General features: G+C 26.7%; 1 protein-coding gene across 5 annotated transcripts in view; it reads right to left on the reverse strand.

The window, feature by feature from the left end:
* Positions 1 to 2,623: 2,623 nt before the first annotated feature.
* Positions 2,624 to 22,442, reverse strand: part of LOC121120536 (uncharacterized) — a 67,178-nt gene continuing 47,359 nt past the window's right edge. For all 5 annotated transcript variants that reach the window (XM_071889670.1, XM_040715418.2, XM_071889671.1 and 2 more), the window contains 4 exons: positions 19,545 to 19,665; positions 18,949 to 19,073; positions 4,280 to 4,521; positions 2,624 to 4,185 (listed from right to left, as the gene is read on the reverse strand). In XM_071889670.1, the coding sequence (XP_071745771.1) occupies positions 3,364 to 4,185; positions 4,280 to 4,521; positions 18,949 to 19,073; positions 19,545 to 19,665 (1,310 nt within the window). In that variant the 3' untranslated portion in view covers positions 2,624 to 3,363. The remainder of the gene's footprint in view (positions 4,186 to 4,279; positions 4,522 to 18,948; positions 19,074 to 19,544; positions 19,666 to 22,442) is intronic.

Here is a 22,442-nt window from a genome sequence, read left to right on the forward strand (position 1 = left end):
TTTATTTACGACCATTTCTAACTTGCTATGTTCCTTCTTCAACTATAATGAAAAAACATAATAAGACTATCTCTCTAATCCTTTTCTTTCTTCATTTACCTAATTCCCTTTTTGGATTAGGATTTAATATGCGTTCTCCCTTTTCTGTTGGTAAAATAATTTGTATTTTGTATTTTATTTTTTTGGTGCATTTTTGAATCGTCATTCGTACCCTAATGAAAACTTTGAAACACGGGAAGTCAATCTTGTTATATGCAAAAAAATCAATATATTAGCAAAAAACAAAACTTGTACTCTAGAGAATCTTGTCTGATCAGAATGAAACATAGCTCTACATAGGTAACTCAGATTTCCGAACAATTTTTAGTCTCCATTTTTGATGTTTTTATCATTGTTTTTCCAAACGGGGAAAACGGAAATCACACACACTCATGAATAATTTTAATACTTTTTAAGATATTTAATTACTTCTCTGTGCATGATAACGACTTTAAATAATACTCTATTCGGAATACCACAAATAAAAAAATATATGAGTAGGGAGAAGGATTTAAGCAGATACATTTGCTGACAATTAGCTCACGTCACTTTTGTTTCTTACATTATTAAACGGAAATTCCAACAAGAGAAATTATATTCCATTTGATTTGTGTTATAAAAAAATCTTTTTATTTCCTTTAGCTGAGCGTAGAAAGTAAAATATATCTTTATACCCAGAGATTTAATAGTATACAGTACACATGACCATAGAAGTTTAATTCGTACCTTGACATAGTTTGTAAGTTGAAAAAATTATCTCATAGTTAAATAATTCAAACAAGTTAAGCTTAAAGTATATATTATAACAATTCGTATGTTGTGGAACTCTTGACTCAATCAATTACTGAATCTATGTTTCAATCCTATGCCATAACTGAATTGCATTGCTGCAGAATGAATTTTTTTTTTTATAAACTAACTATGCCGAACTTTCATCGAGATTTCTGTGTTGTCTCCGGTTATAGTAAACTAGAGTCAAGACCCTGGCCATATTTTTTTAGAAAAAATAAAAGTATACATTTAGAACTTTACCTAAGTATGTTGTTATGTGAAATTTAAGTTTAAAAAATACATGCCTTCAGGAAACAACTTTAACAAATTTATGTAAAAACTTAAATTGATAAATTTGTATAAGAGTTATGATGACTGCTACGCAAACTTAGGTATTATATTGTTCATATTTAAAATAAAAAATCGACCATAACAGAATCGACAAAGAATTAGAAATAAAACACACTGACAAATATTTGTAAAATAAAGAATAAATCGTAATAGCAAAGAATCATTGGACAATGTCTTGAAAAAATGAAGTTTTGTTTTTGAACGTAGGCAAACTAAGTAATTGAACATAAATATCATAAAAGTTATGTAATTTACTATTATGGCAAATATAACATTTTCTAATTACCGTGTGGCACATTGATATATGAACGCATGCTAATTCAATAAATAATGAAACATGTGTGATTGAAAATAATTTATATTTCGATGTATTATACCTGAAGAAATTAGTAACAAAGCAAAACAAAACTCTCTAGTTTAGATTTAAGTCGAAAAAATTACAATTGAGATTGCTCCACGAACTTCCATTTGCACACTCGCTCGCAGTAGTTAAGCGTCTCCAAGACTACCTTCTACGATGTAAGCCAGTCCAAAGTATTGGAGAGGAAGAAAGGCTCCGTCAAAAAGGTGAAGAAAACAGCAAAAGCCAATTTCCTCAAGTAAATGAGATGTCTTGGTGTTTCACGCCAGCAATGAAAAAAAAAACACATCTCATCCGTTAGCAGACTCTTTTGAGTTACTTTGAACTCCTATTTAACACTTTTGCCTTCCCCCCTACATCTCTTATGTCAACCCTTTCGACTACAATGTTTAGGCGCATGTCGTGGCGAAGGCCTGTTGTATTCATTATCGAAACATGGATGCCCTAACATCCACTCTTAGCCATCACTAGGACGCCATGACAGAGGAACACATCTGCAGTGGGTGCCAGGCCTTCTACCACCTCCTAATCATTGATAGTGCTCAGACACACATCTATTAATTGTATTCATTTTGTTAAAATTCTATTTTTATTAAATATTTAAATGGACCACTTGGTATAGGTCGAAGCAAAGGTGATTCCATTTTACCTTCACTCTCATTTATCCAAACTTATTGATTATGAGTAGTTTAAAGCTCTGTATAAAAAAATAGCAAAATCAAACTTGTGTCTTGGCAGGGTGCCATTTTTAATATGTATATTGCATTGGCGTTTTCATGATAGCTTTAATAAATGCTAAATTTATAGGTTTAGATTATATTACTTGCACTTTTGAGTATTATAAAGAAGATTTTTGAAAGTGATTGACATTGAGAGATATTTTGTGGCACTAAAATTTGAGGATTCTTCGAAAAAGGCAAAACTAAGATGGATTCCGAAACAAGCCTTCGTGCTCCCACAATTTATACAATTTCATACATTGTTTTTGTGAGGAGATAAAACCCTTCACCTAAAGTTACCAAAATTGGTAATGATGTCGTGAGATTGTTTAATTTTTCTAACAAAATTATCCCCACCAAGAAAAAAATACTCCAAACACAATTTAGATTATTAACTTTTATTATATATATGTTTGTTCTCTATTTGGCTTATAACACACTTAACCCATAAAAGGTGATATTTATTTAGGAAAATTAAAATAATTTGAAATATAAAAAAATCAAAATATATTCAAATACGGTTGTCAAAATATTTATATATTTGAAAAGAAAGAAAGATTGTGATGAAAAGTACTAAGTATCATTAAAAGAACACACAAATTGTAATCAAATTCAAAAAAATATTATTTGATGTACTGTAAGTATATTAAAAGTGGTAAATTATAATACAACAAATACAAATGATAGATTGATTATAAAAAGATAGAACGAACTTGAGCTGATTTTTTTATAAAATTTGTAATTATCTTTTTGTGTTTAAAAGTGTTGTACTGTAGAAAAGGAAGTAAAAATGATATAAACTTAAGGGGGAAACAACAATTAAATTTAATCAACTTGATACATTGATAGGGATATAATATTTTTTGGTTTTGTATTTAAAAAATCTAAAACAATGAAAAGAGATAGTCACATTAAAGTTTTTTTGTGTTTTTTTTTTTTTTTAATAGTTAATTAATATGAAATACTTTAGAGTAACGTCATTTCTTCAGCTGCCAAGGATTTATCACATGTAATAGAGGAACTCGAAGCCTCAGCTTCTCCTCTTGTTTTAAAGTGAGAGCCACCTTCTTCCCTTTCACATGAAATAAAAGAGGTATTATAAGGGCTCTTTTTTGACTTTTGTCAAATAGCTGAAGAGAAATCAAAAGTTTCTACTTTTGTAAAAGTCCCGATTGTTACAGATTTTTTTTTGGAATTATTGATATTATGATTTAGATTCCTGGGCATGGTGGTCATAGCTAAAGCAGACTCACTCATTCGTGGACTCTCTGCCCCATCGCCATCCTCCTTCGATGAATATGATGATAGTCGTGAGCCCTTTTTGATTTGGGCTGTTTTAATAGGAATTTGTTGAAGTTCTCGGTCCGAGGGTAGACGATGGTGATATAGATCAAGTCTTGGGAGTGTCATACAGTTTCCGGAACGTATGGGCTTTGGAGGAGGTGAAGGTATCATGGATTCGTTGTGATTATCTTCTTTCTCTCTCTTACGAGGTGGTGAAACGTGATCATCTGAGTCACTTTCGCCATTATCCATCATGTTCGATGAAAGGGGTGCGGAAGAAATCATTACATTTGTCGATAGAGTTCTTGCAGGGGGAGGAGGAGGACACACGGCTATATCAGAGAGGATGTGTGACTCTGCTATTTGAGGTAGCTGTTGCTGCTGATGAAGTTGGAGATGATGATGATTTGATGTCTCTGATGCGATAACAACAGAAACAGGATCAGGCATTTGAAGTCCATATAAAGATTCTTCTGATGCCTTTGAATTTGGAGGCCGATGCACGAAAGAAGGCTGTGACGTTCCGTTCTTTGATAGCTGGTCTCCATGATCACTCCCAGATATTGTAACATTGGCAGTATCTGTTGTATTTGTAAAGTAGGTCGAAGAATGTTCACGAATTCGTCTTTCCATTCCAGGAATCATTTTTATAAACTCTTCCTGCAAAGATGAATATATTTTAAAATAAAAAATTGTAATTTTTTTATAAAACATTTCAGTTCAGCCATCAAACTTTAATAATAAAATAACGTACCTCCGACTCAAAACGATTTAAAAACGCATGAATGGATAACACAGCAGCAATTTCTGCTGATAAAAATGCAAAAATAGCTTGTATGAAGGATTTTCCATATTTATAATGTACTCCCTTGCGATTTAAGTCTCCATTGGATGAAGAATATGATTCACCACTTCCAATATTATTAGAATTCCGAATACCAAATTCATCAGTAAGGAAACAAACAAATGTAAATAGACCACTTCCGAGGATCAAACCTTTAGAAAAATGTAATTTTCAAATTTATCAATTATATTTTATACTTTAATAATCACATGCAATACGAACTTAACTTTTAAACAACATTATTTTTTTAAACAAATAAAGTGAAACTTAATGCAGAATTCCATAATTATAGATTATTTATTTTCAATATTTTTTAATTTAACTATTATTCATTTGATTTTAAAGTTGACTATATATACATGGATTGTGTACAAATTGTAACTGGTACAATCAGATAGTATTAGTAGTAGAAAGTATGTAATTATGACATAAACAATTTTAATTATTTACTATAAATAAATTGATACTATCATTTCATTATGATATATTTATATTATACCTTTATTTCCTACTCATATCTGATAGAACTTTGAACCTTAAGATTAAACATTATATAACCTGTCACAGAAAAATAATCTATAATTTATTAATAACAAGAAAATTATTATTTTTTATATACTTGTGTATAGCATCATTTCATCATATCATAATTATATATATACAATAGCTCACTTTATTTTGTGTTGAAATTTGTATAATGGGCCAGCTGTTATTATTTGCCCATTTTCAAACACACAGTATTGTAGTTAATGGCTGGATTTCTGGGTCAATAAGGGAACAAGTTTTTTCACAATGAATTATTAATTGAAACCCAAAGAATATGTTTTAGTCAATTTACCCGCCCTCAAAATTAATACCGAGCTGCAAACGGTCGTAGAAGTTGCTGCATATCCTCTAGATGTACTCAGTACACATGGAGGCCCTGATCTTGTTGACTGAGGTCTTCAGGGGGCAAGTGATGTTGCGGCATCTCCTGGAGGCCATACACACCATGGAGAGAGTCTGAGGTCATCCCCCACCTTCAAACACATGGATACATTGTAAATCGTCTTCCCCAAGACTCCAGTCTGCTCTCAGATGGTCTTCTGGGACCATTTTGTATGGAGGTACGCCAATATCTCAATCTTCTTCTTTTACTAAGTTTTCATGGTATCAAGTATGTTTTTTTTTAGCAACCGACAACTAATTATGTGCTCTATAATATTGCTCATTGGAACATGGTATAAGAAAAGAATCATAACCTCTCAAAATTTGGATAATAGAGATCATGAAAGGATGATAATTTGCCTGGAAAAACGTAGTACAAAGGGTTGTAGAAAATATAACCTTCTGGCATTTAAAAAAAAAAACAGAAAACAACGAGAATTGAAAAGGTAATCCTGATAATTCATAAAATATTCAGCACACAATATTAGTCATTTAATTAACTCAAATAGCTATGAGATGAAAAAAAAATCACAAATTATTTTCAATATAATTTATTCTATTCTCAGTTCAACTAGAACTTACACACATAACTATTAACGACAAATATGTAATATTTATTTTGATAGAAACATTGAACAAAAACTTAGTTTCAATAAGTGAAAAACCTATTATATTTGTTGTGTTTTTAATTATATTAATTACATTTTTTCTATTTCTTTTTATTCTAAGTGACATGAACGATTAAAAAGTAACTTGATGTCAAAAAAAGAAAAATATTTGCAAGTTTTTGTAATAAATTAAAACCATTGAAAGCTACCATTACAACAAAACTGATTAAGTATATTAAAAATAGTTGCATTAAAGAAATGTACTATTAGAAATAGGTAAGTTATAGTTTTATTAATTTAACAAATGGGGTATTTAATATGAATATAATTAATATTTCTGAAAATTTATTTTGAATTCGTTCCTGCAATGAAATAATATGTTCAACAATAAAAATGTACAAGGTATCTATTTCAAAAATAGAAATAGATACATATTTAAGATTTCTGAAGGTTTTTTTTTTTTTGCAAATAAGTTAATTTTTTTCATAAAACAAGATTGACTCCATGTGCCTCAAAGTGTTTTAAAGTATGGGTATTCCATTCAAAAAGGCACACACACACAAAAAAAGAATTATTGTACAAACGGAAAAGGAGAACGTATATTGATTACGAATTAAAAAATAGAATTAAGAAGAGGATTAACATGTTTGTCTTAGAAAGTAACTTCATTATGGTTGAGATGAGGAGCATATTTTTTATTATTATGTTTTCTATCGACGAGTTTTACTAAATTCTGGAGTTATTAAAAGCATTAATAAAATAATTGGAAATAAAATTTATAATACGGGTTCGTTCAAGTATTAAATAAATAAAAAATAAGTTAATACAGATCGACATTGCTTTGTGGACAATGCTCTCGGGGGAAGTTATTCTCTTGAGCTTTGTTTGAATAAGTTCGATGTCAGTCACTTCTCGGGAATGATATACTTATATCACAAATAATATCTATATTGACTTTAAATTATTAGATTAGATTTATTAATTGAGGTACTAACATCTTTAATTATATCAAATCACAGCCACTCCATTTGACCAATGGGTATATTTAAGACAAAAAATATCAATTATAATGTTAATTTTAGATAATTTTTTATTAAAATAAGATAGATTATATAAAAGGTTTTACTTTTCAAAACTTTTCGACCTTCATCAATCCTTTGCGATCCCTTGGCATAATAACTTTACAGTCCACGCTGACCAGTGCTTCTCCGCCGATGTCTTCAGGATGGTGATATTTATGTGGGAACTAGCACTGGCTCTTTTTCAACGGCGCTCTATATATATAGTTAAGAGCATTCAGGTTTTATTATGATAGAGGTCAAATTTCCTTTCACCGAAATCCCTCCAGCCCTCCTGCATCCTAATATAATTAGTAAGCAGAATCGAGTGACCCATGATTTTTTGCCATAGAGCCATTATAAGACCATATTCAATTTCAAATCCTAATAGATCTGTTAAGAACAGGAAAAATGTTCAATACTTTTGTACTATATGCTATCCAAAATGGAATTACACACACTGGAAAAAAGGTTTTAGAATCACTTCCAAGTACTCTGAAAGTTATGGCTGATGGAGGATATTTGACTTTCCTATACAACTAATATCTTGTTAATATTCTCTAAATTTCTCAGGATGTAAAGGTTGCTCTTAAAATTGTGCTATCATGCCAAGTAAATATTTCATAAATAAATAATCTGCTCATACACTTGTTCCATGTCTCAGACAAAATAACTTTGATGTTTATTCACATAGAATAATAATTTAAGGAAATTATTAATGCTCTTGCCTAATAAAATAATTTTCAAACGTTTTTAAGTAAATAAATAAAAAATCGAAAAAGTTATCGTTGGTTCAAAAAGTCATTGAGCGATATTGAGACCTATTTTACATAATAATACAACTAAAAATATGAATTCCTACATCATTACTCAATATAAATTATAAGTAGTGAGACATTGCTTATATAGATTTTTTTCCTTATGAATTCACCTTTTAACAGAACCAATAAAGGGTTTAATGGTTGTTTAATTTTTAGTATTATACATCATAGGCAATTTTTCAGGAAAATATGTTTCTATCTTATTTACTAATAAATTAGAACCAAAAAATTGTAATTAAGAATAAAAATTACTCTACATATTACAACTCCCCGATCAAAATCTTTTTTTTTAAACTTAAAAAATCCGAAAGGTACCATTGTAGGCCAAAATCTGTAATTTTTGAAATCTGAAAGATTTTTGGGTTTTGAAGTTAGAAAAGTAAAACAAATGAAAGGTTATTTTTGAATCCAATGATGTTTACCTCAATTACAGAAATAGACTCAAAGTTTGGCTATGGAGCTTTTATTAACTAAATAGAATTTAATGTATTTCCTTCCTTTCATTCTTTTGAATGTAAAATTCCCTTTCATGACAACTAAGAAAGAATGACAACAACTTTTAAAAAAACCCTAATATATATTTAATCTAAGCTGCTCAATACTGACATTTTTGAAAAAGATCGATGCATGAAGATAAGCTAGCTGAATGTAAAACGCTATAGTCTTTACTGCGTTATCAAACCTTTCAAAATTATGAAACTGTGTTATCATTGGTTCAAACATTTGTATATTTACAGTTATAATTTCTATCAATTCAAGAATCTTAAAATAAGTTCGGAGCACCATGCATTGCTAAATTTATTTTTGTAAATATGTATGTTTATCTAGAATTTAACAATAATTAAACAGGGAAAGCAGGGCAATTTATTGTTTTTCATTTTTCTAAAAAGTTATCTTTTCTTCGGCTCTTTAAATGTGGTGTAAAAACTATTATTCCTGTATTTTCTTAATTTAAAAGCTCAAAGGATTTTTTTTCCAAGTGTACTAATTTTCTTCTCAAACAAAAGTATTAACTTATTATTTTATAAAAAAATCATTAGTTGTGGAGAAATAGAAATGAAGTCGACGAGACAAGTTAGATAATTGATAAATATATAGATTATAATTGATATTATAACTAAAGTATTTAAATTGTGGAATACTGTACAATTCCGTTACTCACGCAAAAACGTGCTTCTCTTTCATAAATATCCTCAGATATTTCATTTTCTTGAATCTCAGAGGCCTAGAGGATGTTGGTTCAAAATTCTGTTTGGATCAACAGATTATAATAACAGTGGATTTGCCAACGTAACAACATTAAACATCACTGTACTTGATGCAATGACTTATATCACAAAGATACTAACAGTTAAAGAACAAGTATTTACAGGAGATGTAAGCGTGATATTTATGGCAACAACTGAGAGTTATACGACGTTTAATATCAGTATCCCCAAAATCGATATTATATTAAGTTTTAGGCTTTGTATATATTTTAATTTATCTTTACATGTATCATATTAATAAAATAAAAAAAAGTACCATCAACTTTGTCATAAAATTGCTACCAAAAGTTGCTTACTGCATGGAAACTTGTAGAAATAAGCAATCAGATCTCAATATTACTTTAAAAACAAATTAATGTGGCCAAAAGGAAAATGTAGAACATTTAGATCTTTTTTTCCTCAATTGAAAGACAGCATCATATTTTTTTTGGGAATAAAAGACTTTTTTTTGTACTGTATTAAAAGTGTATTAGTTAATTTTTTAAAGAAAGAAAACCTAAGAAAAAAAAATACCAATCATTCGAAAGGGATATAAATTATACATCATTATTAAATATTTTTAGATAAATTTAGGGTAATGGATATTTATATCCATAAACCTGTATTTAGATCAATACTCCATGATGACATACTTAATATATATGTATTTACATATCTATACCCCAATATTAATAAATGAGTTTAATATCATATTTATCCATATACACAGATATATTTAAATTAGGGGGTGATTAGGAATCAATGGATAAAATTGCATTGATATGTTTTTTCTTTAAAAAAAAAAGATATTTGGATATATATTTATACGTAAGCAGGATAAATTTATATGTAGTTTGAAAGGAAGAAGGAAATTGAAGGAAGTTAAGATATAAAAAAAAGGCTATGAATGAAATGTTTTTTCCAGAGATTGTGTTTTTGATGGAGTATATTTATTTATCAATAAATCAATTATACCTACGCACATACCCATAGATATTTTTTGTTACTGTGTGTATGGTTCTAATGAATACAATTGGGACATTTCATGGAAATGTATTAGTATTTATATTGAACAGTGGGCCAATAATTTTTTGGAAAAGAGGGACAACAAATATACAAGTAACTTTCTTGGATTTTGAATGCTGTTTTATTTTTTACTAAATATCTATTTAAATTAGACACTCTCAGATTAATAAATATGCGTTTTATTCTGGGTATAGTGTAAATGTATAATTCATCTTTCTTTCTCATAATTGGAGACAGTGACTGCAGAGAGTTGAAATTAAATTATCACAAGTTTTGACTATTACAAAATAACTTGGAGGATAATGAAAGTATTTGGAGGGGGTCATTATGTGGAGAAAGTTGGGAGTATGTCTTTTATAAATGTGGGCTCGGAGTAATTTTTTAACTACGACATTCTCTAGTGTCTACCATTAATCAAGATAACATCATAGTTTTCTGCTTTCAGATATACTTTAGATCAAGGGTCGACAACATTTTGAAGAGTAGGGACCGAAGAGCTATGTAGTATTATGGCAGAGGGCCTAACAGCTATTGCTTCAGGGCCATGGTGGAAAATCAATTTTTAGAATATCCATTAAAATTATATGTGTTTATAGAAAACAAGAATTCAATATAATTTCATTAACACAATAGACTTATTTTTTACAACATGAATTATAAAGGAGATATATAAGCTCATTGGAAGAACAAATTGAGGGATTTACAACTCCCGAACAAGATATTCCTGGTCCTAGTGCATTACATAAGTTTTTCCTCCCGTCTCATACCTCAGTCCACAAATAAATACAAAATTTATCTTCATAATGAGACCTTCCATCTACTTTCCTGATCCTCCAAAGTGTTGATTGTCCGAAAATCCCTTATTATTTGCCTAGCTTTACTTCGCCTCACCTAGCAAATTTATTTTCTAATTATTTTAATGTTGTGATAATTGAAATTCAACATTCTGCTTTTACTGTCTCCGATTTCGAAATAGATAGAGAAAGTATGATGTGTAGAGCAACTCAAATGCTTTACAGTATTCTTTTATAACATTAAAATTGATTATTTGAAATGCTTATTTTTATTGATAATGTCTTGCTTCGGATTTATTATTATATTCAGCAACTTTTAATCGAGGTTTAGTGAATTTAATTGAACTGATTTGTTAGAAAGTCGTCCTTTTGTTTTTTCTTTTTGATTTCTTGGATTCTTCTTCAATGTGAGGATCGAAATGACATCAGCTACCACTAAATGATTTATTGTTGCTAATATTTTACATATTTGACGCAACCTCATCAAAACTTATAAGTACTAATTTAATTTAATAGCAATTTTATTTCAAAATAATAATTAAATATTATTATAACAAAAACAAATTATATCTTGTTGATCCCAACACTCATGTTTTGAAGATTATTTCAAGTAAAGAGACATCTTTTCTCAATATATTTTATTGATAACATTATTTGTTTTTTAATTTTAATTGATGTTTTCGATTTAAAAATGGATGAAATAAATAAAATTAAAATACAAAATATAAATGACGAAGATATTATAATTTTTCATTTAATTAAATAATTTTTTTTTAGTTTGTTTTTTACTCAGATCCCTAGCCCCTATAAAAAGAATGTTCAAATGCAGATGATTAGCATAATAATATAATATCTGTATTTTTAATAATACATACAATCTTAAGAAAAAAAGAAGAAAATATTGTTATTTGTAGATAAAAACAGAGCCAATGTAATAGAGGATCCCAAAGAAGAACAAGGTAAATATGGGACGAAATTTTAACTTTTTTCAGCAGCAAGTTACAGCAACTGACACAACTTTTCTAAATAATTTTATAACGATAATGTACTGTAAAAAAAACAGTAACAACAATTTATTTCGATCATTTTGGATAACAAAAACTGATCCTGTAGTAAATGAAAAATAGTGGGAAATTGGAGCCTGACAATCTTTATTTGTAACCCTCTATATAAAAACTGAAGTTTTTGAAACTCTCATCAATTTTCGAGTTCTTTTTTTAAAATTATATTATATTTGTTAATGAGTTTACCTTATTATGATATATATATAAATATATATCAAATGTTAGGCACATTCAAGAAACCAAAAATGTGATGCTTTAGTTGTTTGTCACTTTTCCAAAATTTTATCAACTTTGTTTTCAAAATGTATTAAATCTAAAAAAGGTTTTGTGTTATACGTAAAAATTAAAAACCGTTGCACACCAGTCTCACTTTAATGTACAAATATCTGTAGAAAAATTGGTTTGAAATACAATTGTCCGTCTAAAGGTTATGGGTGCATTTTTTTAATGATGAATTTCTTCCTAAATTGTGCTTTTTTATAAAAAGGTTAAGTTAATTTTTTTAGTAAGCTTTCATAAACAATGTAATAGTACTTTAATTATTAAAATTAAGTGTTGATTGTAGAATTAATACTTCATGATTGAAGTAAAAAATATAAAACAAGGTTCTATTTGTCTATCAGTGTTATTTGATTATCCAAGAAATACTAATTTTATTACAAGTAATTGGTTTGCAAAATATTTACTCCATATCTTATTTGAACATTTTCCTTGCGATTATATATAAAACCGTGTCTAAGAGCAAGTCAATAAGAACAAAAATGTACTAGTTAAATTTAAGATTGGGACCATATAATCTTTTGAGAAGATTGGGAGCAAACCAGATCGAATCTTAGCATATATATATTTTTTTGATATTGATCCGAGTCGAACTATGATATTAAGTTTCAGAGTCTGAATTAAACAGTCTAATTGACTTCATAATTATGGTGTATACTTCTGAGAAAATTTAAAAGGCTGAATTGACCGAAGATAATAAAACAAATCCGAACAAAAAAAATTTAGAAATAAGTGAGCTATACATTACATGAAATTTGTGTTTGGAAATAACCTTGTTTCAAATATATATATAAATATATACAGTAAGGGGTACTATGAATATCATATTTCGAGAAATTATGGGTTAAAGACAATAAATTCATATAAAAGACAAATACCTATATTTGTTATTTTATTTAATTTTAATATTTTTAAAAGTAGTTTTTTTTACGTAATTATCATATTTTCTTAACTCTGAATATCTCTTTTGGAATATGTTTTTTGGAACTGACTATTTTCTTTATAAATAACTAAAAATAAGCTCTAGGGATTCATTTGCTCTTTATTTTATATCCTTCTTTATTAACTGAAAAACATATATAAAATTTACAGCTTTTATCCTTGAGAAAGTCTAGTTTTATCTCAACGTGAATTAGTTGAAAATTTATTAAAACTTAGTTTCTCATAAACGTCGCAACATTGTTTTTTGTTTTGTTTCTGTGTTAAGTTCCTTTCTTTTTCTTGTCTGTGTGTGTCTTTCTCTCTCTACCTGCCCCTCATAATGAAGATATATTTCATTCAATTTTTCTTAATCTAAAGATTTAGATGGTAATATATAAATAAATATATGATCACCACAGTTGCCTTTATCTCGCATATTTATTCTTCTTTTGTTGCAGTGGAACAATGATTAATGGTAACATCATCATAAAAGGGGATAAGATAAGGTTCTTTCAATATCCATGGAGTAATAAATGTACTCATAGGAAGGATCAACATATTAATATATCATAAAAATGGTTGAAAAATAATATATAAAATGTACCATGGAGTAAATAAAGTTTAAATATGCTTATGGCGGTTTTCAAGAACAACATAATTCCAAGTTATAAGAAATTCATATTGTAAGGGACTTTTTTAGTACTTAAACCAGTAAAATGGGAGAAATTAATTTTTTAAGTCCATTATTTACTATTTTTTTTTTTGAATAATTCAGATATTACAAACATTTTGTTCATAATAAGCTTTCGATAAAATATACTTTTAAAATAATAGTAAAAATTAAAGTTAATAAGGTATAAACCTTTTTTGTTACTTGTTTTTAATCGAGTCCTATCAATTCTGTAAAATTAAAATAATCAGTACTTAAACAATATTTATTTACCAAATTTTTAATAGAATGCTTATAAGGTAAATATGTTAACCAAAAGATTAAATTCTAGGTATCAAATCAAATAGTTACAGGACATTTCACTAAAAGAAGAATTAGACACTTCTATTAAATGAATATATAGTCATAAATTGAGTGAACTTATCAAAAAATACAAAAAATTGTTTACTTAAAAATTAAGTTTTTATATTTTATTATCAATATATAAAAAAATTAATCTTAATGGAATATACTGCACTATACAGAGTGTCTGACTAACTCCAAACACCGTGTTATGAGAAATCCGTGGTGTTTGGAATTGCGTGTTATGGGGACCTCCTGTGCGTAAATAGGTGATTCTTGTTAATATTTTACAAATCTATGTATAATTAGTGTCGCGTCAGTACTCATATATTTAGTCCATCCCAGTCCTTGGACTGATCCTATCAGTCTTTTGGGCCGGTTATAAAGACCCTCGTTTTTTCGGACTGTCAGAACTAGATCTGATTTAAAAAAATAAATAAGGTTGAGTGAAATCATTAAAAACCGAACTGTATAAGTTTTAGGACTGATATGCAGTACTGTACATAACCAAAATTCGACTGAAATGGGCAAAACTTTAGTTTGACGTCTAAGTAGATACCACCACAACACTATGTTAAATATTCACTTTATTAATGCATGGTCAAAACTTTCGGATTGTTTGAAATAAGAATTTTTCTTTATTTTTTACAACATCGGTTAAAATTTTGCATGTTTTTTAAATCCATATTTTTTTATGGGTGGTGAGAATTTGATTTATTTTTTTTAATTAGTTAATTTCACTAGTTGACTGTTACTATTTTTTGCTAATTTTCGAAAAAATAATTATTTTAACACCATTAAAATTAGATATATAAAACACGTAACACTTTGACTTTATTAACAACACTATAAGGTATTATATAATAAATTATCATATTTTAATTTTCAATGACCCACTCATTATATGTTTCCAACTGCATTCATAAAGTTTTTGGACAAAAAAAATGTCAAACTGCTTTAATATAAGATTCAAAAGATTATGTATATAATATGATAAGTATCGTGTTGTAAATTTTGTATAAATAAGATTAATCAAATTTCAAGAAAGAATTAGAAAGTAGTAGAGACCCGGTAAGGTGGTAGATTGGTAAAATAATGTTTTTTCTATAATTGGAGTAGATTGTCAAGTGTTGATTTTAATTTATTTTCTTTTTTTAAAGTAATCACAAGCATTGTTAACACGTCCTAATAAAGTCAATTTTTTTTTTTGCTTATAAATAAAATTGAAATAAGATCAATTATGAATAATTGGAGATAATGTTAAATATAGCTTTTTTAATCATGATTTTTAAACAAAATTGGATTGGTTTGGACAAAAAACAGGACGATGTCTTTGCACAAAATCGTTTTAATGTTACTGAAAGTAATTTAGAAAATTAATTTGGTACCAAAGAGGATCATCACTCTAAAAATTAACGCAGTAAAGAAAAAAGGGGAAGGATACATCTTGAAAATATTACACTGGGAAGGAAAATGAAACTTATTTAAACCAACTCAATGTAGTTTAAGTCTCACTGAGAAATACTAAGATACTGGTGACTATGAAACTAAATGTTTATTTCAAGGACTAAATAACTTTAGGGAGCAAAATAACAAAAAACAATTGGTGAACTGGGTACCCACATATATTAACACATTACAACATAAATCTCAGTATTTTACTTTATTTATTCTCAGTTAAAAAAATAGCATTTAATGGTTTTCAGCAGTAAAAAGCGATTGTACAAATTGAATAAGAACATTGTATTGAAAATAAGTTGATATGATATTGCTTTGATGTTAATTATAATATTACATTGAATTAATATTACAAATTATAGAATGAATTGTTGAAAGTATGAGAGAAAAATATAACTAATTTAGTTTTTATATCTCGAATATAACTTAAAATTATTTATCTGGTATAGAAAAATTATATCATCCCACAATGACTGTGTTTGCGATACTGCAAAATATGATTATTCTGGAATTGACATATTTAATTTAATTCGTCTTTAAAATGAAGAATCTTATAACAAGTGAATTAAATTGAATGTTACTATTACATTTTTGCAAAAAATCAGATTTTACGATCGGTTTTTATAGTTGCAACTATTATTTTATTTAACAAATATCTACATATATATATATATTAATCTATTATTTCCTGTCATAGCTGAGTATGAGACATTTGTAGAGAGTAGCTACTATTTTATTCTCGTATTGATATCGGACAACAGTTTGAAAAAAGTTAATCAAATAAAAATTTTAAAATCAGTAAAATTATAATCATAAATCTATAGGCTGGAAGGCCGAGAGGAACATTAAAGCCTCTCCCAATAGTCAAAACCCTCTCAAAACAATTCATAACCCGCGAAAATTTAAATTAAAAATTTGTATTTTACATTTAATCACACCAACTTTTTATTAACCACTCGTATAAAAGACTTCACGAAAACATAACTTCTGTTCAACTTTGTTGGCAGATATAATCATATTAAATTTAATCAAAAGATTTAATTAAATTGTTCTAGAAACTTTATTTAAATGACTAGGAATTGACATTTTTTGAGCAATAGGATAATAAAACCATAATTTTTCTCTGTAAAAGTTTTATTTCTAACAATGACGCTACGCAAAAAATGCATATAGTTTAGGAAAAATTGCAGCCTATCAAAATTCAATTCTATATTTATTTTTTTCGCTATTGATATGCTTATCACTTGTTTTCTTAAAGTCTCTTTAGTTATAACTTTGCTTAAAGGAAATTTACATTAATTTAGTTTGCTTTTATCTATAAATCAGCATCCTATATCTAGGTTTATAATTTATTTAACAAAGATTGTGTTTTTTAGGTACCTAGTATTCCTTCTTTACTCTCTTCATATAAATAATGACATTATTTAAACTTAGATATGTATGTATATTGTAATACTTTATGGAATAACTGGGGTTGACATCAACATTTTTGATGATTTATGACGGCCGTGTATAAATATAATATTTTTCTTCTCACAAAAATAGCAACAGTCGCAAACTTTTATACTATAAATAAATATAAAGCTATATCTGTTATAAAATTATATGTATATATATTACAGGTCAGTGGTCACTTGAATAATTGTAGATTGTATTACAAAAAGTATATACTAGAGGAAGAATGAAATATCATTAACCAAAAAAACAAATAAATATATCAATTTCAAAATATAAATAAAATGTCTGAAAATTAATTTATTATTTTTTTGCTTTTAATCAAATTGCAAGTTTCCAATTATTTTAGACAGGGGGGAAGTATTCAATAAATGTAGTTATGATAATAAATAATTAAGTTACATTTTTTTTTTGTAAATTATCATTTTATTTTGCAGCCGTAAAAAGTTTGTTTATAAATTTTATATTAAATTAATATATTTGTTGAAAATTTATTCATTTTTAATGAATAGTTATTTTCATAAATAGCATATCTTTTGAGTATACATTTTTATATCATTATAAATTCATTTCCCTGCTGTTTATGTATTTGTATTTTTTTACTTTCCTTATATTTTTTATTTGTAGAGCAACAAAAATTATATATATATATACATAAAGATAGAGTAAAGATTGGCTCAGCTTTCATATTGTTTTGATTGCATTATTTTATATTAAAAATCCCTTTTTTTCTGTCTATATCTTTAAAACATAGTTCAATTTGAATTTTACTTTCCTCCTTTCTTATAAAGCATACTTTTAACTCAGTTATTGAAAACAAAATACTTTGCATTTGGAAAATATTGATTGAATAACAACATGCAGATCATATAAGTGAATAATTCAAAATAAATTCCTTCAACAACTTGTAATCTATGATCATAAAATTATTTTATTGTATTTTGAAATCAAGTAACATATATAATAATAACTCGCAGTATAAATATGTTTGAAAAAAATATTTGAACATTTATATTTGAATGATATTTCATTGTCAATGTTAATTTTATTTTTATAATTTGAGTCAACATTTATAGAATAATTTTCTTTAAATTAATTACAAAAATAACAATATCCTGTATTTCTTTGTTAATGAGAATAAAAATAAACAAACTTTATTCTTACGCTTGTCAAAAAGTTTAAAAAACGGTTCTTCATTAACTAATAATAATAAGTTAACTGAATATATTCTTAATAAAGTAAAAATTTAACATAAACATTGTGGTTCGGATTATTTCTCAAATTTTACTCAAACTCCTGGATATTCTAAGTGGATAGTTTTTTTTTTTTTTTTGTGGAAAGTTTTTTATATTTGATTAAACTGTTCCTCTTTTAAATGGTAAATAAATTACCTATTTGTATTTTTAATTTTTATTTATGAGTAGTTACTCGTTTAGAAAAATATCATTTCCTTTTTTAAATATAAAAAAATTGATAAATAGCATGAATTATTTTTTTAATAAAAACTTTAAATGTGTTAATGTAGTAATAATGAAAAAAAAAGTATTTTTTTTTCCTTAGAAAACCCTAAAAATATATAGTTATTAAACATAAGATAGTATTTTTTGGAATTATTTAGTCTTATAAAAAAATATAACAACATATTTTATATTAACAATTCATTTATTTTAATTAGATAAGGTTATTTTATGTATATTCTTGTACTTTTTCTTTAATCTATTATTATTTCAAAGTTAAAACGGATAAAAAGTAACGGAAATAATTGATATAATTATATTTCAAGAATATAATATGGAAGACTTCACATTAAAAACTAAAAAAATTATATAATATCTGAATGTTTTTTTATTTTTCTTATAAATTATGTTTTTATAAATGGAAATGATTAAAAAACTAAAGGATTCCTTACCTCCAAAAGCATATAATCCAGATGCAATAAGCATTTTCTTTCCTTTGAAACAATGCCCTAGCAGAACACTAAATGTTGAAACGACAATTATTACTGCACTGAATAGTATGAATACAGTCGATAATCTGAAAAAAATAGGATTCATTTTTATATGAAAGAAGTTTTGCATTTGTGAATTTATAAGTTTAGTTTTTATGTTATTTGTATTTTGGCATAGTTTATTATTGTTAATGGATAAAGTACTTTTCCTAAATTTAAAAAATGGCATGATACATAACGAACAAAAATGCCCATAAAATTTCTATATCTTTATTTTTCACAAGTTGTATTAGTGAAAATTTGTGAAAATCATCATTATCAAAAAAATGTATAATAATTACTATGAATGAAAAAATAATTTACAAACATGCTAGATATGATATAATAACTGATTATGCTTAAAAATGACATCAAAAGGGTTAAAGTTGGCACCAAGGCCGTTATAATGTAAATTAAAAATATTGTAAAATTATTTAGAAAAAAAACCATGACTTTTTTAGTTATTATTTGAATATTGAAAGAATGATCTGTATTATTTTTTGCGAGTGAATCCTTACCTCATTCGGGAAATAACTGTCGTTGTACTCTCAACAGGACCCCAAAGGCCTAGTTCTTTCCAATCCACATTGTTCCAAAGTCTTTTATACCCAACATCACTACAGTAGATTTGTGGTTTCTCTATAGTAAATTCAATAAAAACAAATTATTAAACGAGAAAAAAATATAAAAGTGGAAACACAACAAATAAATAAATAGAAAATGTTTGTTTTAGCTATTTTTCCCCTTGAAAATCGTTTATTTAAATCTATTATCAAATTATTTTCTAAATTTTTATTTTTTTAAAGTATTAAACTCACTTTTTATTCTTAAAAAAGATAGCAACTACCTTCATAGTTTTTTACAAATTTTGTTAAACAATGAATTATTCAATTGTCTTAGCATCCATGATTTTTTTTACATAATGCAAATATAAAATCTGAAATGACTGTTGAATATAATGGGGTTTCAATGTGAAACTTTCAAAATGTTTAAAACTATAATTAAGCGAATATACCTGTGTTCAATTCCCGGTCGCTCTTAAGAAAGGAAATTTACATATGACATTTATTTGGGCTTTATCATATTTCCTATGTTATATAAATTAAACATATTATTATCAGGCTTTTTTATATCTAAGTGGTGCAAAATTATTTGGCCAAAAAAAAAGAAGAAAATATTATTTAATTAACATATCAAAATATAAAAATATTTCATGTAAATCAAATTACATCAAGTACTGTATTAAGTTTATATTATTGTTTGGCATATTAAGGAGGGGTAATAACTAATAATTTAAGCCCAACTTTTCTAGTAACCATATTTCTTGGAAGTATTTTGGCTGAAAAAATTAAAATTTTATACAATTATCATAAAAGGTATTTTTAATATTTGTTATAAACTTTTTTGGATTGATGTAGCTATATATAAATTCATTTCTAGATGACAATCTGAGTAATTATGAATTAAAGCGTACAATGTACATATGGAAAGTGTCATAATCCCATTTCATAAATTGAGAATTATTTAGGGTGTATCTTTTTTTTTAATTGTACCAGATTTAGCATTGGAAGTAAATCATTCTTTGTTAACAATTTCATAAAATATATAACTTGGGATATGATTTAGAATGTTTCTTTCTTCTTTTTCATAAGTATAACGCTCAATATCAACAATTTATTTATATTTTTAACTTGGGACATGAGTTGAATAATTTATTGGCTCCAATAGATTTATGTTCAATTATTAATGTCCAGGATAAAGATAGTTCAAACAAAATATCCCATTTAAATATATTTTTAACTTTGTATCACATCACTATCAAGAACCTTTGAAATTTGAATAAATAATGCTCCCATTAATTTGTTTAAAAAATCTGTTAACACATTTCTGAACTTTTTTTTAATTAGATATGATTAAACTTTAGATTACATCAAAAACTCCAAAGACATATGTCTATTTTCAATAAACCCTTCGGTTATTTTGGGAAAATTAATTACTTTCACAATCACTTTTGAATGAGTTGGACACCGGAAAGATCTATGATATCTCTCAGATTTATTATTTTTCAATTGGGATAAGGCTTTCTCATTTTAAGTATTAATTTTATTCTATCAAATGTTTGTGGATGTTGCTACTCGTAGAAAAGATTCTTATAAATAGATGTCTATCAATACATTTTACTATTAAATTGATTTGGAGAAGATTGACTCCCTGTATTGAAAATGCTAGCAATACTTTTTTGAATAAAATAATTTTTTGTTTAAATTAGGACTGAGATATTAGCAATACAATATTTTTTTTCTAGGTATAATGTATGGATCATGGCGATAATAAGTAAATTTTAGTACGTAATTTAAAATTATACCGTGAAGAAGATATTAAGTTGTAAGGTTTGCAAAAATGTATCAGTGCATTTTTTAAAAACGAGATTGGGAGGTATATTTTTTTAGTATGATGCGCAATTGCCACTTTAAGAAGCACAGATTGTAAAATTATATTTTCTATCATTTTGAACACATGTAGTTTTTTTAAATAATGGCGCTATATAATTAATTTATTTCTTCCCCTTTGCAAAAAGATTGTATTCATTTTATTTTTTTATTTAAGAATTTGTTTGTTGCCAACAAAGTAATGAATTTTTTTTCAATTTAAAAACATCACAATTCTATATTTTAATCATTGGAATAGATGCATAATGATACAAAATGATAGTTGCTTAATTTTTATTATTAATATCGATTGTAAAAAGTCAAAATGTGTAAAATTACATTTTTTTAAAAAGAGATAAGAGCAGTTGTATATCTATTATTTAACTTTGAATATAAAATCAGCTATAGTTTTCAAATAGATCAGAGTTGCAGGTCTATTAAAATAATGGTTAGGATGATGAAGAAAGCTAAAAGAGAGACATTTGCAAGTTTATGGTTTAATTTTATACATTTCGTTATGACGTATTTTCTTTTTATACTGATCACCAGTCCTTTATGTAGTCTTATTGCAGTTTTTTTTCTACTTTACTGACTCTAAATTACGCCTGTAGTGTCATTATGATTGAATGAGGTGGATAAACAACTTGATTTTACTGCTAGACACCTCACTTTTTACCATATTTATCCTGCGTTAATTATTTAGGGATTTATCTACCTCAGAGACAAAAGTATCCTTGAATAATAAGGGTATCATATTTTTGCTTGACTTTCAATGTTAATGTCATTAAAATTTATTTAATTTTGAACAAAAGAACTTCTTTATTTCCGAAAATATTAACAAATTCTGGAATAAATTATTAATATTTCAAATAATACAATGCCGAGTGGTCTAATAAAAACAGAACACATTGAATTAAATAATTCAACAAAATATTATTTATTGAGTAGTATTAGAATTTCAAATAAATTAATACTATAAATATATGT

Source organism: Lepeophtheirus salmonis, chromosome 6 (assembly GCF_016086655.4).
Source record: "Lepeophtheirus salmonis chromosome 6, UVic_Lsal_1.4, whole genome shotgun sequence".
In the NCBI taxonomy this organism is placed as follows: Eukaryota; Metazoa; Arthropoda; class Copepoda; order Siphonostomatoida; family Caligidae; genus Lepeophtheirus; species Lepeophtheirus salmonis.